This window comes from Chamaea fasciata, unplaced genomic scaffold (assembly GCF_029207755.1).
Source record: "Chamaea fasciata isolate MVZ Bird 193981 ecotype frontalis unplaced genomic scaffold, bChaFas1.0.hap1 SCAF_11, whole genome shotgun sequence".
NCBI classification, from domain to species: domain Eukaryota; kingdom Metazoa; phylum Chordata; class Aves; order Passeriformes; family Sylviidae; genus Chamaea; species Chamaea fasciata.
In genome coordinates, this window is record NW_027094096.1 from 15,691,691 (window position 1) to 15,716,068 (window position 24,378).

Genomic DNA, 24,378 nt, shown 5'->3' on the forward strand with positions numbered 1-24,378 from the left:
GCTTCCGTGTTAGCTCTCAATTCCTTTCCAAGAGCAGTTTTATACCCTTGAACTCAATGGAAGCAGAGCTCTTAAAATTAGTAAAGCGTCATTGACAGCATCCTCACTGGGGAGACTCTGAAACACCGCTCCATGACTGTCATGCCAACCACTGCTTTTTCACACACACCACTGCATCCCCCTGCTGCCCAAGTAAGTCCTTCTTACCAGGTACCACTTGACAGTTGGTGTCACACTGGCAGGGTAAAACCCATCAATATCTGGACATGTGATCTTCTGATTGGCGTGCTCCAAGTAGAACATCTCCTCAGTGGGTTTTATGGAATGGCTCACACAAGAGTGCTGGTCTTTCGGAACAACCTCCAAGGGAAAAGCAACTTTACTGCAGTAGGTTGTGTTCCTAAGGGTGGGCGAGAACAGGGCTGATTAGTTGAAACTTGTTTACTCCTACAGCAGTGGAGTGAAATGAAATAAAAATTACATCTGCAATAACGAGCATCATAGTGCTGATGAGGTATGTACAGCCTTAGCTGACTCATTTGTAAATGGGAAAGAAAACCCCACCAGAGGTGGCCACACAAGCTCACAAAAGCCTATAAAGATGACTAACAAGCAACATCCACTCCCCTGCTGCTAAAGCAGATCATAAGGTCAAAGACACAGACAAAAGACAACGTGAGGAAGATCAAAAAGTGCTCTTGTGCATAGCAGATGCTATGTTCATTTTGCATCACAGTTAGAGACACTTTTAATTTCCTAGAAGTCTGAATCTCATGAATCTTTGCCAAATTAGCGTGCAGTCAAAACATTACCCCTGCATCTGAAGCTATTTTTACTCTAGACATGCAGATCACTTCTTAATGGTGAGCGCCCGTGGATTTTGCCATGGGCTCAGCAATAATATTTTCATGGACACTTGCAGCAAGGAGAGGCATGCTCATTAGTGTCTGCAAGGCTCCAAGCATTATTGCCATGTAAATTGGCTCAGCACTGAGCGGTCTTATAATTGTAACATTCTTTTCCCATTAATGCTTATGTAAATGGTCGTCTCCCCACAGAAAGGTCTGGTGCTAGCAGATCATTTCTCCACCTCCACAGAAGTCCTTTGATCGCACTGAAGGCGTACAGAAACAGCACCACACAACCTACCTGAGCATGCAGGTGTAATTCCCAGTGTCATTGAGAAGAGCAGGCCAGAACCAAAGGGTGTCTTTGTCCTTACTGATGTGATTGTCCGGGAGACGATAATTAATGGGCTCCTCCAAGTCCCGGTCCTGCGCGATCCTGTACCAGATCAGCGTTAAGCCAGCAGAATGGGCTGTGCTATAGTTGTACTTCAAGAAGGTTTCAAAAAGTGGGCATTTGATCTTGGCAGGTTCCCCATCATAAATCTGGATCTGCTTCATGGTGTCCACACCCCAGTCATCGCAGCGTTCTGCAGGCAGGAAGAACAAGGTGCCTCAGGCCTGCAAGTCTGCAGGAGGAAAACAGTTCTGCCCATGCTCCCCACAGCTCTTGGTCCTGCCCCCATTAAAATCAGAGTGTTTGCAATGAAAGCAAACTGAGCTTTTATAAAACAGAGGAAGAACATTGTGTTCATTTTTAGAGAACCTGGAAATTTCTGTTTTCATTTGTACACCTCCTACGTTTCTGCCAAGCTATTTATCTCTCATCAGGATAATAAAATAGAATATTCCTGCATAAAAAAAGGCTTCCTAGAGAGCTCCAAGAAAATTTACCACAGAAGTCTTATGCGGGAAGATGAAATTTGGATGACAACAATGCCAGAGGTGTGTGTGCATCCATACACAGTGATAGAAAAGATGGAAACAGTTGTGCTGAAATACAATGGAAAAAAATAATAACTCAGACATCAACCCTCCTTTAGAGCTGTGGGTCATTTTCCCTGCCAGAAGAAGCTGGACTGTGGGTTCCAGAAGGGAGGACTGTCTTTCTTGTGATGGATTGATGTGACACCTGTGCACACCAGGATAACACAATGAGTACAAGCAGTAATAAGTGACACAGAAGGATTGTTGATAGTGAAGTTTAGAACTGGAGGCTGGGAGACAGAAGGGACAATATGGAGGAGGTAGCAGCAGATTCTCTTGTATTCCCAGGCAGTGCCCAGGTGCAAACCCCAAGCACAGTTCAACAACAGGCAGTGGCTGAGTGTGGCTCACAGCAGACTTGGACTGACACAGAAACCAGCCAGCATGAGAAAAAGCTGCAGAGAGCTTTTTTTCTTTAATTACTTTTTTGAAAAAATATTCTCATCATTAGCAAACAGTTTCATGACAAAAAGCACAGTCCAAACCCATTTCTCTTCCAAGGACTCTTCTCCACTCCATTCCCCCTGCCCATCAAGATGTCCAGGCAGGCAGGGGCTCGGTGCAGGCAGGCACAGTACCAGGGTGTCAGCAAACCTGAGAGCAACCTGCATTGTCAGAGCCAACTGAGACACACGGAGAAGCTGCTGTCACTGCACCTCCTGTCTCCCCACGCTGACGAGGCAGAGCACAGCATGGCACACTTCCCAGTGCCTCTCTTGGTGCTGCTGGGAGGCATTTGCTAGGGCAGCCTGACGTCTGGGAACCCAAAATGAGTCAAACAGGAGAGGGGTGTGCTGCCTGGAGCAGTCCTTGGGAGCAGTGTCTCAGCACATCACACACAGGCTCACCAGAGACGACACTGCAAAGCCTCTCCCATTTGCAGATATTAGAAGAACTCAGACTGAGAGGAGAAACAGAATACAATATGCTCTTTGAGTCCAATTCATCTGAATTCTTCTGAACTGACTTCACAGGCCCAAAGCAGGATTTCTGGCATTTATTCTTCCCTAAACAGACAGTGGGATGTAGCTTGCCCCCAAATTCATACTTAATTAAAAAAAAGCAGAGATGAACCTTTGAGAAGACAGGCCTGCAGCACTTAAAGGCAGTGATGCTAACTCCTATGGCTCAGCAATGGTTAGTCATGGGCAGGAGGAATCTGGGCCAGTAAGAATAGAAATGTTTTCTGGCGGGTTTACACATAAATGCAAATGCAAGCTGCACTGCTCCTCCTGCAGTATGCCAAACACCCATATGACAGAGTGCTACTTCTGGAAGAAGAGAATGAACAGGGCTAGGAAAAGGAACTGAAGCTACCCAGAACACAAGCATTTGTTCAGAGGAACCCCAATCCCAAATATCTGTAGAGTGCTCTTCTAAAAACATACAGCTCTTTCAAAAGTGCACAGCTTCACACGCTATGGCTGCTACCACAGGCAGTGCTGAGGCTCATTGTCAAAGAGGCTTCAAACCGCTGTTGGAAGCCTCGCACCATGGGAAGGGGCATAATGACCCATCACCAACATGATCAGGGCAAACTGGAACCAGCATGCTCCTTTATGCTGGTGTGGCCATGAACTAGGCATGGTCAAGTGTTCTTAGAGTGGTAATGAGACAAATGACCCTGCAGAGACTGCCTGCTAACTGCACGATGAAGCATGGACTGTTACTCATGGAGACAGGGCATTTTTTTCTGTAAAGAAAGGCTTTCCCTCTGAAAGAAGCAGACCTGGGTCTGTAAATCAGGATGCCCAGGTTCTCTTCCCAGCACCTGACCTGCATCTCCTCTTGGGCTGCATAAAGGCAAATCATCCTTACTACTTCAAATGGCAGGACTGGGGAGAGAAGAAACTATATAAAACATTACTGTACTGAAATTCTTGGAGTCAAGATCAATGAAATTTGCAATCATGAGCAGCTCTTGCATTTTGCAACAGCTCATAAATCAGCACTGTAAAACTACTTACCCGTTCACCCTGAATGAGTTATTGAAAATAAATACAACTATTTTCTTTTTTTTCTTCCTGCATTTCTCTAAAACAATGCCCAGGCTTTGCCTTCTTGGCGTGGGAAGAGGAGACTGTTACTGCTGTACTGTAAGAGCTGTACCTGGAGATTCTGTCTCAGTTGGCCAGGCTTCAGGGACACTGTCACAGCAAACAGGTGGTGCTAAGGTTCTCCATGTGTGCCCTGCCCTGGGGTGCTGCAAGCTCTGAGCTGAACCCCAGACACAGCACACAACTGCTGGGAAGGAACAGCTACACCCAGAGCACAGGAGCAGCCGTGCACTGTGAGATCCCAGGCTGTGCCTCCCTCCCAAGGCAAGGACTCCCCCTGACTGCCAGGGTAAAGCCACCCAGCACGACTCCGAGGGCTCAGGAAGTACTGCCATGACCCATCACTCAGAGATGGCAGGAACACCACAGGCTGCAGCAAAATGTCCTTAACTCATAAAACACCGAGGATAGAAATCATGGTGCTTTGCACAGCTTCCCTCTTCCCTGTGCCATGCTGACAGTTACATTGCTATTTCTATAGTTTGGGGTGTTTTACTCCCAAGATAGCCAGGCTCTGCCTGATATAATGTGTGAGAACTGCAGGGCACCCCTCACACACACCTCTGTGAGCCTCCTCCTCCTCAGCTGTGGTGGTGCTCTTCTCCCTGTGACAACAGCATCCTTTACTGTGGTGGCACTTCTGCAGCAGAGCCCAGCAGATGGGGCAACGTGTCCACACACATCCATTAAGTAGAAGGGAAACCCACATTATTATTGCTATAATTTTAATTGCATCCAACAGCTCCCCACAACATTTTGTGCTCCTTCCACTGTTTTAAGCTCTGCTGGATATTCAGAGCCTGTTTGCTGCTAACATCAGCATGCAACTACTTGTGTGTCAGTCTAAACTGCAGACAGCCTGGAAAAAAAATGGCATGACTAAACCTTCATTGGCATAAAGCAGTCCTACTATGAAAAATATATATATATATATCTATCTACACAGACACATTGATATTTCCTGATCCCAGCAACAATATTTGAGGGAGCACTGCAGAAAGAAGATGCAAGGACCCAGTTCTAATTGTGAGAAACAGCAGTAACTTCTGTGGTGCTGTGCCCATTTGTAGTAATTCACACTTGTTTTCACTGGTTAAGCCTCCGAAGTGAGTTTCTTCTCTCTTGAAACGTTTCCTGCACAAAGCAGCTGGAGTTAAGAGCAGCTCCTTGATTAATCAAGTGGTATCAGTATTCATGCTGCGACTCCAGAGGTTCCCTAACAAATGGAAACCAGTGAGGAATGGAGCTATAGCCAACTCCACATCTGTTCCATGCTTCAGCAAATGGAGCACTACGCACACACCTGAGGGACACAGTAAAATTCTCTAAAAATACACCATCCCACAAATGCACCTTCCTAGAAATGCCTCTGCAAAACGGTTTTGAAAGAAGCCACTTTGTTCTCAGCACCAATCAAGAGCACTGCAGATCCCCTGACCCCTCTTACTGCTGAATGCTCTGCAATTACACAGCCTGGCAGCCTGTGACCGTAACACCTACCTGGGACAGACAATGCATGCAGGAAAAAGGCAAGAAATGGTCCTGTTTGCACAGCCCTGCTTAGGAACACGGGTGAGGACCATACAGGCTAGAGGGAGGTTGCATGGTAGAAGGAAACACCCATCTGCAGAACTGGAAGACAAAGTGCAGGCAGGGCAGAAGGGTGAGGATAAGGATGCCCACCTTGCTTTTGTGTGCCTTGAGGGGCCTGCCTTGCATGCAGACTGGGACCATGCAGTGGCAGCAGGACACAAAGCTGTCAGTGCTGCCAGCTGAATGATCCCTGTTCCTCACACTTCAGCTGCACCATCAGGTGGGGCTGTACTATCATAGGATGATTTGGGTTGGAAGGAACCTTAAAAATCACCCAGTTCCAACACCCTCGCTATGAGTGCAGGGACATCTCCCTCTAGACCACATTTCTTAAGGACTCATTTTACCTGGCCTTGAACTCTTCCAGGGATAGGTCATCCACCGCTTTTCCAGGTATCCTGTTCCAGTATTCACCACCCTTATAGCAAAGAATTTCTTCCTAATAACAAATTTAAACCTACCCTCCCTAAGCTTAAAGCCATCCTCCCTTGTCCCATCACTACACACCCTTGTGAGAAGTCCTTCTGCAGCTTTCTGTACTGGAAGGGCTCTAAGGTCTCCTCAGAGCCTTTTCTTTTCCAGGCTGAGGGGCCCCAACTCTCTCAGCCTGTCTTCACAGGAGAGGTGCTCCGGCTCTGATCAACTTCGTACTCTCCTCTGGACTCACTCCAACTGATTCATGTCCTTTGTATGCTGGGGCCCCCAGAGCTGAACACCACTGCAGGTGGGGTCTCACCAGAGCAGAGCAGAGCAGAGGGGCAGAATCAGCTCCCTTGACCTCCTGGCCACACTTCTTTTGCTCTGACCCAGGACACAGTTGGCTTTTGGGGGCTGTCAAGCCATTTCTCAATAGCTTCTACTTTCTTTATCTGTCCCTGCTGCATTACCTTAAAGCAAAGCTGGTATGAGTCAGCCTCTACCCAGCGGGCACAGCGAGGCCAGACCGTTATCGTGATGCACGAATCAGCATCGATAAGGCAGAAAAAGCTGATCACACAAAGCAATTAAGCCAGAATTAATCATTACTACCTTAAAAAAAATCCTCACCACCATCTTCCAGGCTCAGTCAGTGAGAATAAAGCAGAGGAAGCCAGGCTGAATGGAGGAGCTGTGCTGGGAGCACAGGAGGCACCAGCTGTGGCCAGCACCACACATGGTTGCATCTCCCATTTATGCCAGCGCCAGGAGCACCCATTCTCCCCACTGAGTCTGCATTCTTCCTTTTCCACCCAGCATGAGACCATCCCCTGCTCCCCAGCTGTGTTCTCTGACCATGCAACAGGGCAGAGGGAGAGAAGCACGGAACAAAACTGATGAGAAGCTCTGCCCTTAACTGGGAGAAGAGGCACAAACCAAAACATGCTGAGATGGGTGTGGATGACGCAGAAGTTGGGTGAGGCCCAGCCAAGATCAGCTGGCTCTCACCATTTGCTCTCACTACTTCTGCAGCAATGATGGTGGCCACAGAACACCTAAAAACTGGTTGTAGCTGAATGCTGCCTTGGAGGCTCAGCCTGGAAGCTGTGCCAACTCTGCAGAAATTTATAATCTCACTTCCAGTGGAAACACATCCAAAGAGGCCTCTCATAACCTCACTGCCTTCCTCCCACAGCCTCTCCAGTAAAGCAAGGAGGTGGAAAAAGTCCTGGCACAAATTTCCTACACAGCCCAACCCCATCCATGTAGTTCTGCTGTAATGGCATTGGTGACATGGTTTAACACTTCTCCCCAGTTTCATAATACTCATCCTGTGCTGCCACTGAACTGTGATGCTGCCACAGAAGCCTCTCATCTAGATGCTGCACTCTAGGATGGAGTCTCTCTCTCTCCACAGGTGCTTTTATCATTTGAATGGGTAGGGCAGCTGAGAAAAGAAGAAGGAAAAGGACTTTCTGTTGCAGAATGGCTCTTGTTTCGAAAAGCACTTGTACCTTGTGGTTGGTTACCTTTAGACCCTGAATGTCTAATTTAAACAGGTGTGAAAACCTGCCTCTACCAAAGTAATGAAAAACAAGCTGACTGCATAAACTTCTGTTGACTTGAAGGAAGCAGCCAAAGCAAGACATCCAAAAAATTATGATTCTGTAATGGAGTCCAAAGCTTCTGACTCTGAATTGCCTTATCTCATCAAGCACAGCCTGTAACATGGGGTAGTCGTTATTTGTGTCTCTTAGAACTCCTCCACAGTGAGCTCTGTGACTTCACTCTCTATCTGTGCATAAAGCTGTTTACTGCATGTGGCAGAGTATTTTGGTTACCTCCAGCAACTGGGCCAAAAAAAAAATATATTCAGATTTCTCTAGCAAGCTTGACATATTTTTCTGCAGGCTTTCTTTAAATCTGAGATCAAAACGATAAAGGTAAGGGCATGAACTGCTTCCCTGAAGCAGAAGAAGAGCAAACAGCTACTTTCCATCCCAGTTCATTGAGAAAATTTTTTGCGTGAAAAAGCAGAGCAGCATAGGAAGAGGAGAGGTACAGGAAATGGAACACCCCATTGCAAAGTCATCTGTAGGAGATGCAGCATGACCTGATCAGTATCACTGCTGAGCTGTGCTTAAGCTGGCAGGGACTCTTGTGTGCCTGGGACACCACACTGGGACATGACAAGGTCCAGGCTAAACTCCTGGCTCTGCCAACAGCCTTGCTTAGCTAAACCCATGCAGACCAGTTACTGCACTTAGCCAGGTGCTCTGTTGCCTGCTTTAAAATACAGTCAGCAATTCTTCCCTGTCCACCTCACAGGGATGTCTGCATTATAAAGATGCTGCAGTGGTTGTCCTCAGACAAGGATGGGAGCTGAACTAACCCAGCAGGCAGTAAAATGCACTGTAAGGGTCCGAGAGTCCATCTGAGTCACCTGGGTGCCACAAAACGTCTCCCACAACTCTGCAGCTGCGGGAGGGGACATGACAGCTCCCTGATTGCCCTATCTCATACACACAGAGGAGCAAAAGTGACTGTTCAATACCATATCAGCAACACACCCAAAAAGGGCTGCTTTCCTCCACACATTCCTGCACTTCTTTGCAGATAGGTCACACCATGATGACGCCAGCACAGAGCTCACCCCTCACAACCCATTTCCTCAGCTGACAAGAAGCAGACGTGAGATTTGTGAGGTTTTATCTCCTCGGCAGGCACTGCTCTGGCCAGTGTGGAGGGAGGCTGGCGGCTGCAGGCACATGTCTGCACCCAGGTCAGCTCTGCTCCACGGGTTTTATCTCCATCCACTCCAGGGCTGTGCTCCTCTCAACACCCTCAGTGTCAAATGACTTCATGCCCCCAAGTGCCATAAACTTCTACAACCACAGAAGCTCACAGATGGGTATGGATGGTTATAAAATCACATCCTAAATTAGGACAGCAAGAAGCTGAGATTGGAAGAGTAGGAGGAAGTCAGGAAATCCCAGGAGATGATGGTGGGGGAGGGATTTAGTCTCTTTAGAAAACAATAATGCAGTTTAATCTATTTTTCTTTTGACTTTACACACTAAAATAAGCTTCTCAGCTTCTGGGGCTGTCACAAATCATAAGGAAAATACGGCCACTGGAACCCTGTCAGTAGAATAAGTGCCATACAGTAATAATCCTGAGGAGCTGCACAGGGCTTTCCATCTTCAAAGTGTTTTACAGATAGTAATTTATTAATCTGAAATTTTCCCCTGGCCAAAAGTAACTGTTCTGCCTCTCTGCTAAGCATGAGAGAGACACACAGTGTAGTTCAGCACTGGGGAGAGACAGTGCAGGCAGTGGCTCTGACCTCTGGAGCCAGACCTCTGTTTCTTTCTCACTGCAGTCAGAACTCCACTGCTCCAGCCACCACCTGAACCCAGAAGCATTGGTGACATCTGGCACTTTGGAGCCAACTTCAGAGCAGACAAAACCAAACTAGCTGAAAGCCTCTGATATGGGGGAGTGTAAATAGACATGTTCACAATCCAGGAAATAACAGCAAAGCCTGAAATAAAGCTCCCAGGAGAGAAGCTCCTGGCTGCCTTCCAGCCATTACCTGCCATGCTGGGGTATCATTCTGGCCCAGTCCTGGGCTCATCCTACCACACAGCCTGTGTGATAGCCCCCAGGGGAGCTACAGACGCACCTCCTATACAAACGTGATGATTCCCCCCACCAAAGGGCTATTTATGCACAGCAGGTACCTGCTCACACTACATGGGTCCATTAGATAATCAGCATGAGGCTGCTCCTCCTCTCCTGGCAGCAATATTCTTCTGCCTTTGCAATTCCCTAAGAAAATACTTCCAACCATGGTCATCTCCCCAGCCCTCACCCTGCAAAAGCTCAGAACTCTCGGAGGGTGAGGGAGCAGCCTGGTTAGCAGAGAGAAAAAAAATAGAACAAGAAGCACAATTACAGCTACATCTTATTTATAAGTTGGTATCTAACACTGGCCAGCTTTTTTCAGAAACAAGAAGATAGCATTATTCTGTATTCATACTGACTGTTATGTTCTTTGTCCAACTGGCTTTTCATCTCTTTCAAGCCAGTGTATATTTATAAGACTTCAGTAGTGCCAAAGAAACTATTGTATGACCAGACCTGGGTCCATCAGTTTTTGTTATCCTTCCCTGGCTATCAGAACATCTGGGTTCATTAAGCATCCTACAACATGAGCTCCATCTTAAGGATGGCTTAGCTAGGCAAGGAAAGCAGAAGACCTTGAATACCACTGCAAACACTGACCCAAAAGGTCACACGTGAGGAATTCAAACCCGAGCCCTGACGATCATGTATAATCTCAAGGCTAGGAAAAGATTTGCCCACACGTTCAGCGTGAGCCAACAGAAGACTCAGGCATCAATCCAGTCTCAGGTTCTACGCCTTTTACTCTACACTACTCAGATCACATTTCTCCCCTCGTACAGCTTGCACCTCACTTTCAGCAACTGATTTTGTTTCAGCACCAGCCTCCATACGCAGCAGAAACAGCAGAGCCCAGAGAACAGATGTTTAGAGCCATGGTGCTGTAGGAAAAATCTGGAGGGGAAATAAAGTTTGTGGGTTTGCCTCTCCAGTAGGAAGCCGGGTGAAGCATAATGCTAAAGCTTTCTGACACACTGCCAGAGAGACTGACAGCCACAGTGGCTCAACTGGATGAAAAGGCCACTTGCAGCCAGAGCAGTGCTGGTATTTTAGAGCTGAAATTTAGCAAGTGTTGGCTTCTCACCTCCTCTGTAAGATCACAGAGCTTGGGACTCAGCAGAGCTAGTACCCCTGGCTTGGGCAGTCCCTGGTCAGTATTGCTGACCAGACTGCTCCACTGGGATGGATGGCAGAGGCAGGGAAAGTGGCAGCAAACCACAACAAGACTCCTGTTCCTTCCTCCAACCTTCCTCAGTCCAGCCTGGGCTGGAGAGAGAGCTGGTCCCAACAATACAGCATTACATGACCTAATAGTCAAAGCACAGAAAAAGACTCAGTTGAACAGACAAATCCCTACCAAGTCACACATGTTAAATATCCCAGGATCCAGGTTCCCCAGTGAGAGCTACCTGTCTCCAAGGCCCTGCGTGATGTTAGGTGACCACCAGGGCAGCTGTAGAATGTGCACAGCCCTTCTGCATTCATTCCAGATAAGCTCAGCTCTGCTCCCCCTGCCTACATGCCCTGCTTCAAGAAGGAAAAGCAAGCCCAAATGCTGTAACATTTCCAGAACAAGGCTAGTCTCCCATACTGCTCTGTATTTATGACTTCGCAAGGGTGAAACGAGCTCCAATGTCCTTTTGGTGCCAGTCCCAGGAAACCCTGCAGTGAAACAGAGGGCTGCACAGACGGCTGCCCCTCCATCCAAGTACAAACAGCCATCCAAGCCCATTGTGAATAACAAAGGACATTCTGACAGCCCAAACCGGTTTATGAAGTCTATGGCACAAAAAGGAAGCTTTGAACTGAAAAGTGTGTCTGACACCCACAGACCTGCAGGAAATTAAATGCAGTGGATTTGCAGGAGAAGTGTATTTTAACTGATCACGTGTCTAATGTATCAGCCCTCGACTTACACTCCTGCTGCACTCTAGAAGGGTTCTGGCCACCCTGTACAGCAAATCTCTGCTAACGGAGAAATATTTTAAAAGTACTAAATGTCCTGCAGACATGCATGGAGAGTTCTGGTTCTGCCAGATCAATTGGCACGAGCCTGTGTGACCCAAATGCCAGGGTGCTCATTTCACCTGACTGAAATCAGCTTCTTCCCAGCCGACTGCGTCAGCTTTTAGAGCTGCTCTAACATTTCCTGGGCAATCCTGATTCAATTGCACCTACCTCCCCTTTCTGCAAAAGCCCAAGATGACTGCACGTGGGGTGTTGTAATGCTGCCTCAGCAGGAGGAGGATGTTGCGTTGGTGGAGAGCAGAACAGCTCGTCCAGAAGCACAGGCAAAGCAGGGATTTTCCCAGCCAGCAGCTGAGATCCATGTCGCTGGGTCCCTCCTTCCCCACACACTCCTGCTACTTAGGGCTTAGTGGAGACCCAGGCCGTGTGTTCTTCCTCCTTTGCTGTTTCTCCTTTGTTCACCACCTCCACCGAGCCCCTGTTAGCCAGGATGGGACATCCCCTGCTAAAGATCACAGCCTACTGTGAGTGCCTGCAGCTCTTGGGCAGCCCAAGGAGAAAAACCTCCCAGGCTTCAGCCTCTGCCATGAACACTGCACTGAGATGAACCTTGCTGAAGTGCACGTTGTGAATCTGGCCCACACTAATTCAGTGTGGTCCAAGAGAGAATGACAGAAGAGCTGTTCATCTGCTCAGGGTGGATTGTAACTGCTTGTTTGCCAGCATTGCAGAGGGACAAGAGTTCAGAGGGGGACTCGTCAAACCCCTGCACAGCCCTTATTTCTGAATGTTTCCCCCCATAAAACCAGCTCCTGTTCTTTCCCCATCCCCCTTTCCACTTGCCTCCTGCAAATCGTGCTGTCTCCTTCCACCCCCAAATAGGAAGTCCGGAGCCGAGACATGCACAATCTGCCTCTTCACAAGAGCTGGGCTGAACGAGTGCCAGAGGAGCTGCGAGCATGACAACATATTTCCTGTCAGGAAAGTGACTCAGTGAGACGGGTATCAGAGCTCCTCTTACTCTAGAAGTTCCCTTCTCCCCTTGCATTGCTGAGGCATGAGTCAGAATTGGAGAGCTGAATCTCAGTCGTCCCCCCCCCCCCCCCCCCCCCCCCCTCCCCCGGATCCAACCAGGGATAGTAGAGTTCAGGTTCAAGCCTGGGTCCTTCCTGCAACTCAGTGACAAGGCAGCTCCATGGGCCAAGCCTGGATTCACCCCTTATTGCTCACAGTAGCAATAATGCTACTGACAAAGGGGATAGCTTGAGTTTGCAAAACACTTTTAGGTCAAGGTGCTGTTGCTATTTGCTAATGCACCTGTTCACACCACACTGGTCATCTCTACACAGAGCACTGTACAACACCCCTCCAGAACTAGCACTGTGTTCATGCATTTTGCTTAAGTATTTTACACACATCCATTAAATCCAGAAATACTGTATGTAAACGCTCAAAACTCGCTGCAGACAGTTTTCTTCTCTGCACAGTAAGTGGGCAGGTCCACCACATGCCACATCCTTACCTGAGCCTCTGCCAAGGGTGACCATGGACAGCCAGAGTGAAACCAGCAGGACACTGACCATCTTCATCCTGGGAGACAAAGCACACAAACCTGGTTATTTGACACTGTTTTATCACTGCAGGCCATTTCTAAACTCTGAGTAGATGTGTTTACCCCTCCCTCCACCCAGTGATCCTTTAATTCTGGCACATCCCTGTGTTATTTCATTAAGATTCCTTAAGAACAACTCTCTCACAGCAGTGTGGCTCTGCCTGCAGGCAGCCTGCCAAGCCTGGGAGGGGATGGCTCTGAAGAGGACAGCCCAGCTCAGTGACTTCAGTCACCAGGATAGTCTGTATCAGGGAGCACAAGGAGTCAAATGGATGTTTTCAAGCTATAGATCCCAAGCTTTGACTCCCAAAAGAAGGTCCTTTGCCAAGACCTCCTTCTGCTCACCTCTAAGAACAAGTGCAGAGAGCACTTGGGGTGGGTGCGGCACATCTGCACTGAACGCAGGTTAGACACTTTGACAGGACAGTCACACCAGAGCAGCCCCAACTGGCAAGGTCTGCTGCCAGTCACCTGCAAAGGGGCTGGCTGCCAGAGCCTGCCTCAGCCTGCTCCTGCAGGCAGTGGGGGCAAGACAGGGCCTCACCAGCTCTTCCCAGTCAAATTCTCCTTGGAACTCACAGGAGCAAACAAGCACCAGGTTTGTACACTTTTCAGAAATGATCTAAACAAAGGCTTATACTTTCTAAGCAGCAGTGATAAGCAAAAAACAATCCCAAACTTTTCCATTCCCGCTACAGAACACAATTTTCTGTAATTTGAGATAAATGTACACTGCCAGAGTTTCACTGGCTGCCCGCTCCAGTATCTGGCATTTGGCTCTCAGAGCTGCTCACTCACTGGAATTAAATTTCCCTCTGTTTCTAGGTTTTTCAGGATGCAATTTATGAGCTGGTAGTCATGAAAACTGACATCTACTAGATGCTCTCATTAAAGGGGTTAAGGTCACATTTGATATTCCTGGGTGCTGTCAGATCACAAAGGGAGAAGAGATGGTTAAAAGGCTGAACTTCATCAAAGCATTTCAGCTCTGCCAGGCAGATGCAGTAATGAGCATGGTGATACTGTCAGGAATGTGCTCATGAGATGACAGAGAAACCTGCTCCATCAGGGTGCAGTAAAAGTGTGGGGGGAGAAGCCACAGAGCTCCCTTAAACATGTCCCTCACAAACCTGTCCAGAATATATGCAGTACACAGAAGGGCTTTGCACATAAGCAGAGAACACCTAAGATTGCACAGATTGCAGAGATTAACAAGAATGTGACACGTGAACTGCACTACTCAAAACCCAGCAGCGGATATTGAATCCTTCCTTTTCAGCGCTTACATCTGAAAAGCCTTTGTGCGATGCCTTCCCTCTGCTGGGCTCATCTCAAAGAGACAAAGGAAATCTGAAGCACGCCTGTTCTTCCCTGCACAGTCCATGGAAAGGGCTTCACACTGCCTCTGAAGCCATCAGGCTTTCAAAAATGGTCAAGAAGCAAGGAAGAAAGTGAGTTTTGTTTCTTTTCCCTGGAGTCCAGCTGAGAGGGCTGATCATCCCCTACCACCTTCCTCCAAATTGAAATGCCAGCTGCTCATCAAACCCCTCTCTATTGCCACCTACAACCAGCTTCCAATGTTACTTGAGACTCCATAGGGAAGAAACAACATTAAGTACACCTACCCCTTGGAAATGCTGAAGAAAGATAAAACATCTTTATGCCTTCAGATTGGACAGAGAGATCCAACGTGCTGCACTTTTGGTAGGAATTTAGGAACTTTTGGTAATTGAGATGCTTGAAGAGAGGGGGTGTAAACAGTGGCGGGGAATCATTCCCATAATGAAGATCCCTCATGGTTCCCTCTCCATTTGTCATTAACTAAATGCACAGCGTGCCTAACTCACCCTTATTTTCCAGTGACTCTCTCCTGCATTTCTCTCCTGCAAATCAGACTGAATTCAGCCCTGAAGCAAGCAGGAACAACTACAGACTTTGGATGAGTTTGCCTTGTATTGAGCAAGGCCATTTGCGTGGCCTGAGGCCAAAATAAACTACTACATTTCACTTGGTGATACACGAACTCTGCAGCGAGCTAATATTTACATCCATTAGCTATGCTCACAGGAACATGCTCCTTTCAACTGTCTCACAGAGACACCAGGTCTCTGTTCCCATGAGCAAGGTATCCAAGATTTCCATGCTCTGCCTACTAGTAGGAAAATCCTTTCTTTCTTGCTCTACCCAGCTATAAAATCAGAAGCCTGACATGCAGAGTGATTTACTTCTGGTTCATTCCAGGCTTTCCAGAGATCTTATCAGTGGAGACAGAGGGACACAGAGCCTGTCAGATTACAGCAACTTCTCCATTACAGAAAAGGGACACAGCTGACCACAGCCTGGCTGCTCCCACCCTACACAAAATGCAAGGGGCTGTGGAAGGGACACGCAGAGAGTCAAGGGCTGGTCAAGGGGAGGCATCACAACTTCCTGGGTGCCCTGAGCATGCCGGCATTTGCCAGCCCAGCTCCATTCCTGTGGCACACAATTACTCAAAAAACCCCTCAAAAACCAAATAGCCCCAAACCTGTGATATTCCCCAAATAAAAAGGTCTTTCCACAGCAGTCCTGTGGTGACACAGGAGAATCCTGTTGCAGAGAGGGGTGGGTTTTGCAATGTCCTTAAGAACCTGACACCACAGGACTACAACCCACCCTGGTCTTGCCAGGAACAGAAGAGTTTTCTCAACCTTTCCCAGCAACCTGCTTCTGTGTTTCGTGACAGGAGAGAGCATGTTGCCATTTTTCCTGCCCATGATGCAATTCCAGTGGTGTCTGATGAACTTCTTGTGCAATTCTGTAGAACTGCACCAAAACACCAGTTTCTGTGGCTGCCAACTGAATGAGCCAGAGGCCAGGGAGTGCAAACCCAGGCTGCAGCAGAAGACTTCACCCAAATGCATGCACCCAGTGCAAATAAAAATAAAAGGAAATTCTAAAGGGAGCCAGGAATAAAATCAGTGAGCAGGAGAGCTTACCAGCTCAGAAATCACACCTCAGCTAGAAAGCAGGCAATCAGAGCAGCCAGAAGGCAGCTGGAGAGCTCTGATACATCCTCAGCACTCCAGGAACTTCTCACGAGACCAATATACTCTGAGGTGTTCTCAGTGTCTCCATAAATTAACATTTTAATAATAATTCATGAAGCGGTTAGGGAAAATGATCCATCACAGCCCTTGCTAGAAGTTTTTTAAGGAACTTAACTTGGAATGTTCACTTTGTTTCAAATCAGAAATTGTTCCCTTTTCCTTCCCAAGCACTTTTTTCTTCAAACTTTCACCTTCTGTCTACTGAGGAGCAAAGAAAAGTGGTGTGGGGGGAAGGACAGTCATGGAAGTGGCTCATGCTCTTAACATCAAAGGGGTGGCAAGGTTTGATTTTACTTCAACACTGGTCACAAGTAGCCTTTATTTAAAAAAAAAAAAAAAAAGAATATTTTGATGTAAAACACCTTTTATTTTAATAAAACACCCTTGCCAAAGAGACCTCAGCAAGGCATCATTCCTTCCCGCCTTCAGCAGCATGGACCCCGTAAAGCCCACGTATTTTCCAAGCAATTATAAAACCAAAGACAGATGTCAAGTAATTAACGAAGAGAACTGCACTCAAAGTAACTACTGCACACCTATTTTCAAAGACACTGTACCAATTCTACAGAACAATGCTGCATTTTCCAAGAAAAATGCCTTTGTCCCTCCTAAGCGCAGGCCTCTGGGGAGAGCTGATAGGTTTTTTGCTTTTCACTGAGAAGTCACATTACGGCCTACAGAACAAAAACAGCCTTCAGAACCTTGTCCCTAAGTGCTCTGACTGAAAGGGAATATAAAAAAAAAGCAGTTTCTGAAAGAGGAAATAAATAATTTCAGCCAAAGCAGGTTTTACATACTATTTTCTTCCTGTAATTCTGTCCCAACTCAAAAGAATTTGAGAGCCCAAAAAAATGGGATGCAGACACAGGAAGGCTGGCAAAATCCAGAGTGGGCTAGCTCAGGAAATGCTTTGGTTCTGTGCCACATGGACTGGGAGATGAAGGTTGACTGATGGGCTGCAAAGCAGAGCTGGTGCTTAGGAAAGGGGCACAGCCCTCTGCTCCCAGTCACAGCATGCCCACAAGCCCTGGGTCCCTGCACCAGCACACAGCAGCACTGGAGAAGGCTGCTCGATGGGTTTGCTGGGTTTTCTTATGGGGAAAAATAGATGCGCAGTTCAAGTAAATTCAAAGAATCCAAAAGGCAGACAAAGGGAAGCCTGAAAAAGCAGCTGCAGAAAAGTAACAGCAAAGACACTAATGGAAAATGGGACAAGGCCCTTCAGCCCTCCAGGAAACACTTTTGCTTTTCAGTATGTGCAGGAGTAAGTCAGACAAAAGGAGGAATTATTGTAGCATAAACCATCTTGGTGCCACTCAGCCAGGGTTTGCACAGTGTCTCTCTGACCCTGCGTCTCCTCCAGACGCCATGTGGGCACTGCCCTTGGCTGTGGTGTCCATGGTCCCACTCTGCCCTGCCCAAAGGGGAGCCCCTCCTCTGGAGAGCTGGTCAGTCCCAGGGACAGCCCTCCCGAGGAGCAGAATGTGAGCCCTGGGCAGAAAGACAGGCCATGCGTTTGGGAAGTCCAGCCTTTACTCCCCAGGAGGAATAACCACATTCATCACAATTTTCATCCCCAGACAGCTCCCAGGAACAGAGCAGGGAGGAATCCAGCAGCAGTTTGATGATGAGCACCAAAAGCAGCTCGCAGCGCTCTCCCTGCTCTCGTGCATGCTACGCCACACTCATCACTTCAAACACAGGCACATTGACCAGAGGGCCCCCAATGCTGTCCTCAGAAAAAACATTCACATCTCTCCTGAGGGCAGGGAGCCCGATCTGTCTTGGCAGCAGCTCCCGAACAGCCAGGCATATTTCAGCAGGAATCAAATAGAGCTGAAGCCTGCCCTGCAATCAGGGATATCACAGGAGCCATAAGTGTGACCCAGCCACTGCATCTACCGGTGACACATCTAAGGCAGGGACCTGCAAGATCAGTGCTGGAGTCCCACCTGAGCCAGGGCAGCTGCACTCACCAGGCCATCGCGTGCCTGACAGCAGAGCAGGCCGGAAGGAATTTGTTCTGAAATGTTTCTATTACAAAAGTAATTTATGTCATCAGAACCAAAGGAAATGCTGAAATTTGAGCAGCCTGAAAGCTTTTCAACAGCTAGAATCACAGCAGATATTACACACCTGCTTTTGCAGAGGGAAAAAGAAAAATTAACTAGTGGGAGTCAGATGGAAAGTTGCCCTGGTGAGAGGTGTCTCCTGTCACCAGCACAGAGGATTTTCTGCCTTGCTTGGCCAGACCTGGCCATTGGCACACAGCTTTACACCCAGGGCTACTGAGTACCCTGAAGGGAAGAAATACCAAACCAAAACCAAACACACAACAAGAAAATCTGGAATTAGTCTTCTTAACCAGTGGCTCAGCCAGCTCACTGCCAGCCAAGGAGATGACACCAGGCATCTAAGGTGGCTCCATTTGCCTGTCACCCACCACGGCCCCTGCCTGGCTCCCTGCCTGCACATCCAGACTGCAGCCTGATGGCTTTTAAATAATGACATTTTACAAAATCCCCAACATGGGGATGAACAAGCTCAGCAGTGTGATGCTCCAGAGTCACCATGGGAGGTGATCCTGAGCTATTTCTCCTTCAATGGAGCAGCACAAATTGCAGAAGCAAGGCTGCCCTTCCAAGAGCACCAAGAGCTCCCGAGGGCAGAGCTGGCAGCAGCCTCCCCTCAGGCTCAGAGGCTTGGAGAAAAGTGTGGAGACTTTCATTCACAGTGAGTCATTCCTGGGAGCTTCCTTGGTAGTGCAAGATTTGCCTGTGCCAGTGCCAATGTTTGGGACGTGGAGGCGAGATTTCCAGGCAGGGAATTCGTGCTTTGCTGTTGGCATTTAGATACCATGTCCTGGCATCCTTTTAGCTCAGCAGATTTAACACTAACAATGAGTATTCAGAGGAAGAAGCTTTTTTTTTGCCCCTCTCGAAAGAAAAAAGTGCAATCTAGGCATGCAGAGACACGTGGAGGGGGTCGCTTGAAAATGTACCTGAAGAAATTCGGAATCCCCTGCTTCCCTTTGCAGTTCTCCTGGGGTCCTGTCAGCACTTGGAAAAGCAGAAACACTACAGATCTTGCACACTGCTCTGCTGGAGTCCAGGGTGCCACTGATTATACTCTGCCACCAATTTAGCAGGCAGAGCACACTGCATTTCATACATAGAAAAATAAACGAGCTCTCTGTCACCTCTACAAAATATGCACACCTGGACAAGTCAAACAAGCAGCTGGGACTATTGCCTAGAGATCTGTGGAGTGGGCTGGAGAGGGGCAAGTAGAGCCACAGCTATAAAATCAAACAGCACAGATTACAAATGGATCCACACTGGCCACCGAGCAGTTCAAACACTAAGCTACAAGGGCACTTCTGTGCTCAAGCAAAAGGTATCCAGCTAGGATAGTCTATTTTTTATGTGTGAATAGCCATGGAATGAAAAGCTTCCAACTGTGCTTCAAAGAGAGCTGAGATCTTCCATGAAGCCAGACACAATGCTTCTATTTCGGACAGCTATGTTATAGTGAAGGGAGAGTTCTGAGAAACACGCACATATTGTGCTACCACAAAATAAACTGAGAAACTAGTCCTTGCACAGAAAAAAAAAGAAATCTGCAATCAGCGTGGTTCAAAGACCTGAGAAGACTTAAGAAATCCAAAGTTAGATACCCCCATCACTGGAAAAGTTCCAATTAACTGTCATGGAACACTTGGAGACATCTGACAACAAGCATTTAATTTATACATTCTGCCTCCTGACCTTTTTAATGGTTTTACGATGTAAGCAGCTCTACTACCCTCCCTAGGAGGTTGTTCCACTGCCCCAGTGGACACAGCAGCACACCCACACTGCAACAGATTGCACAGCAGCAGCCCCAAGCCAGCTCAGGACAAGTCTCCAAATCCAGAGAATGCAATGCAGATTTGAGCAGGTTTTCAGATGGGCTTAATGCCTTTTTCAGGATAGACCCAGGACTCAAACCCCAGAGCAGCTTTTCCAGGAGGTGTCTCCTTGCAAGCCCAGCCTGGTCCAACCAGTGTCCTGCAGCCCCAGTCCACATCTCCCCTGTCACACCAGGGGCTGCATCCAGCCCTGCTCAGCACCACCTGCAATAGGGTCTCACACACTCCAGGAGTTCCTTTTCTTAAGTTCAAGCCCTTGCTGGCAGCTACATACCTGCTCCTTCACTTCATCTCCTCCCCTCACAGCACTAAGAGCTTGAGGACCAGACTCCCAGGATGGCTGCTCTACATTCAGACAACATCCTTCCCTTCTTGTTCCTCCAGAGAGGGGCACAACAGGCAAAAATCCTCACAGCACCACTATGCTCCAGAGCACATCATCACTGTCTTTGACTTCCCGAGAATCTGCTTTCCTGTGGTGCCACAAATTCCTCAGGCAGCTGCAATGTCTCCAGCACCACTATCAGGTTTACCCATGCTGCTGCCAGTGGGGAAGCCCCAGCTCTTCCTGAGGCACAAGAGAATGATTTCCTCAAGTGACTCTGGGTGTGCTGGGATGAGCAACATATTCAAGGGTAAAAGAATGTCAGTTTTTCTTTTTTAACTTTGGGCCACACAGCATTTCCACACCTGGTACTTATATTAATCATGTTAATTTAATCCCATTTAACCTTATAAGTAAAAGCAAACAGGAATAAGACATCAAGATGCTTCAATCCCTGTCCTGCAGCTCAAACAGGCTGCCCCAAGTGTGCTTTACACATCAATCAATTTAAAGCAATATAAAAATAGAAAGCCCAGGAGCTACCAGCCTCCCCTAAGACAGCACCTCACTTAAAAGCAGTTCTCAGGAGGTCCTTCCAGCCCTCCACATTCCCAACCCATCCACTTGGTCCTCCTGGTGACTATCAGAGCATACCTGTCCCTTTCTGGTCAGCATAGTATAGTTATATTCTGCAAAGGGGACTAGAAAAACCTGTGTTCACACAGAAAAAGAAGAGGAAAAGAGAAACAAAAGTGAGACAATCCTTCCCCCTCTGTGATGTGTATTCCTTTTGCTCCCCATGGCTCTAACATTTCCCTCTGCAAATATTCGGTTGCACCATCACAGGGAACTTGCTCGGGCTCTGCCTGCACTGGCCCCATCAATGCAGCTTGAAATTCAAACCTTCGAAGAAGAGCACCCTGAAATTTCAAGTCCAGGAGCCTCCTTTGAGAAAGTCTACTCTGTGACCCACAGCACCTACACAGTGGGAAGGCAGAGATGGAGCTGCAGGCAGCAGTATGCTGTGACTGTCATCAATATTAATTATTTGGGGAGAATATGATTGATCTCACAAGGGCAATGAAATTCATTCCTGCAGCTGAATGACAAACAAAAGGCAATCCATGCGCTGCTGACATTTCCAAAGGCTACAAGGTGCAGGGACACAAGGAAATACTGCCATCCACTAAAGCCCTGCTGCAAAGGGCCAAAAATCAGTAAAGCCTCTGAAATTTTCATTTCTGAGCACCTTCAGTGCCAGGAAGCAGATGCCTTCATATTCTCAAATCTGTGCTGACCCCAGCCCCGGGCTGGCTCACATCTTTGCATTGAGAGGAAGTAATCACTGAGTGTCTTTGGGAAGTCGGTGCCATGGTTTGACACTGGCCCAATGCCAGGCACCCACAAAAGCCACTCACCCTCCCCTGCTACAGCTGGGCAGAGGAGAGAAAAAATTAATGAACGGTTCATGAGTTTAGATAAGGACTAGGAAAAAACACTCCAAGGGCAAAGGAAGCTCAGCTTAGAGATACAAAGTGAATTTATTGCTAGGAGAGTCAGAAGAGGATAATGAGAAAAAAAAGTAAGCCCTTAAAACACCTTTTTTCCCCCAACCCCTCCTTCCTTCCCACCAACAGCACAGGGAGACAGAGTATGGGGGGTTTTGGGTCAGTTTATCACCACGATTTTCTTCCGCTGCTCAGGGAGAATCCTTCCCCTGTGAGACTGTGGGGTCCCTCCCACAGGAGACAGTTCTCCGTGAACTTCTCCAGTGTGGCTCCAAATCTCATGAGCAGCAGTCCTCCCAAAACTGCTGCACCGTGAATCCCTCCCATGGATAGACAGCCCTCCCAAAACTGCTGCAGCATGGGTCACTCTTCCACGGGGTGCAGTGCTCCAAGGGCAGGCTGCTCCAGCATGGGAGCAGGGCCCTGTCTCTCCACCGGGTCTCCCACAGGATCACAGCCTCCTCCAGGAATCCACCTGCTGTGGCATGGGCACCTCCCCCAGGGGCTGCAGGTGGATCTCTGCATCCCCCGTGGATCCCCATGGGCTGCAGGTGGATCTCTGCATCCCCCGTGGATCCCCATGGGCTGCAGGTGGATCTCTGCATCCCCCGTGGATCCCCATGGGCTGCAGGTGGATCTCTACATCCCCCGTGGATCCCCATGGGCTGTTGGTGGATCTCTGCATCCCCCACGGATCCCCATGGGCTGCAGGTGGATCTCTGCATCCCCCATGGATCCCCATGGGCTGCAGGGGCACAGCTGCTTCACCATGATCATCACCATGGCCATCACCATGGCCTGCAGAGGAGTCTTGGCACCTAGAGCAGCTCCTGCCCTCCTTCTCCACTGACCTTGGTGTCTCCATGTTATTTCCCACACACCCTCACCTCCTCCTCTTCTCTGACTGGAAGAGAAACTGCACCTGCCCCACTCTGTCTTGATTCTCCTCCCAAACCCATTATCACAGAGGCATTACCATCACCTCTAACTGGCCCAGCCTTGGCCAGCAGCATGTCCATTTTCAGAGCCGCCAGGGACTGGCTCTGGAGGTGGAAGCCTCCAGCAGGTCCCCATAGAGGCCCCCCCATCACCGCCAAAAGTCAGGCTGTGCAAAACCAACACAAATAGGTTGAGTTTCTCTCCTGCCTTTTGACACTTCATGTCAGCAGCTACAGAGTCATTGCACCTATCAGATAAGGGGGCAAAAAAAAAATCATAAGGGGGAAACATTACCCTCCTGGAGTATTCATCAGGGCTGAAATGCAAGGAACACCTCCCCTGTGCAGTAGGAGAAAAGCAAGGCACAATGAGCCTGGAGAAAAGCATTTCCATCTCTCCGTGGCCTGGGGTCAGGAGTCTGTGTGTGGGAAATCTCTCAAGAAGACAGAGTTAAACAGGCTCCCAAAATTCCACATAGAGGAATTTCACATGAGAGAGGATAAGGAAGGAGAAGAAAGGTAAGTGCACTGAGACTGCAGCTATTTTTTCGAGAGAATGGATATGGGGGAAATCACATCCCAGTCCACAGGGATGTTATTCCGGTGGAGTCTGAGTTCTGTCCTTCAGTCACCCAAGCTCAAATGCAACCAGCACAATTTGCTAGACTAACACATTTTGGGATCCAGCAGCACATCTGTGTTCATTCAGAGAGGCTGGGTGCCCTCAAGACCTCCGCAGCCTGCCAGCTGGGCAGCAACATCCTCCTTCCACTACCCAGATCCCTTCTTAAAAACAAGGGCTAGGAAGTATCTGTGCTTGAAGGAAGAGGGGCTATTTCTCAACAGAACAAATCCAATTATTTGTATTAGTGTGAATTTGCATGGCTCTTACTGACAAATGAAGTGGGTTTTTTTTTTTTACACATCTCAGAGCATTGAGTCAACAGATTGCTAATAAATTCACGTAGGTGGGGCCCTGGATGTTACTATGGTGGGAGGGAGGTGAGGTTTTACTTTTTGCAACAGGACTAACCTGAGAAAAAATAACTAGGATTTTGGACTCCTTACACTGCCATTTGCTAGGCTCCTTTAAGTCTCTAATGCTGAAGATTTTAAAACAGTCTCTAGTTTAGGGTAGAAATATGTGTTTCTAGCTAATATACATGAAATCTCTATGCAGACATCAATCACCAAATGCAGTGCATGAAAAACTGTAGTGCCTCCCTGATGATCAGGCATTAGAGAACTTATAAATGGCTGTCCCCTGAACTGAGTGCATTAGTAGAGGCTTCTGAAATCTGTGCCTCTGTTTCCCCAACCACATTTAGAACAGCCTCTCCCCATCTCACACCACAGCAGTGCATCTTAATATCTCTAAAGTGCTTAGAGATGCTGAGATGAAAGATAACAAATGAGTGCAAAGTATGGATTAATTCCCTGAG

General features: G+C 48.0%; 1 protein-coding gene across 3 annotated transcripts in view; it reads right to left on the minus strand.

The window, feature by feature from the left end:
* Positions 1–24,378, minus strand: part of IL1RAP (interleukin 1 receptor accessory protein) — a 49,261-nt gene that overhangs the window by 19,026 nt on the left and 5,857 nt on the right. For all 3 annotated transcript variants that reach the window (XM_066193342.1, XM_066193343.1, XM_066193344.1), the window contains exons 2-4: positions 13,077–13,144; positions 1,150–1,435; positions 208–400 (exon numbers count right to left, since the gene is read on the minus strand). In XM_066193342.1, the coding sequence (XP_066049439.1) occupies positions 208–400; positions 1,150–1,435; positions 13,077–13,143 (546 nt within the window). In that variant the 5' untranslated portion in view covers position 13,144. The remainder of the gene's footprint in view (positions 1–207; positions 401–1,149; positions 1,436–13,076; positions 13,145–24,378) is intronic.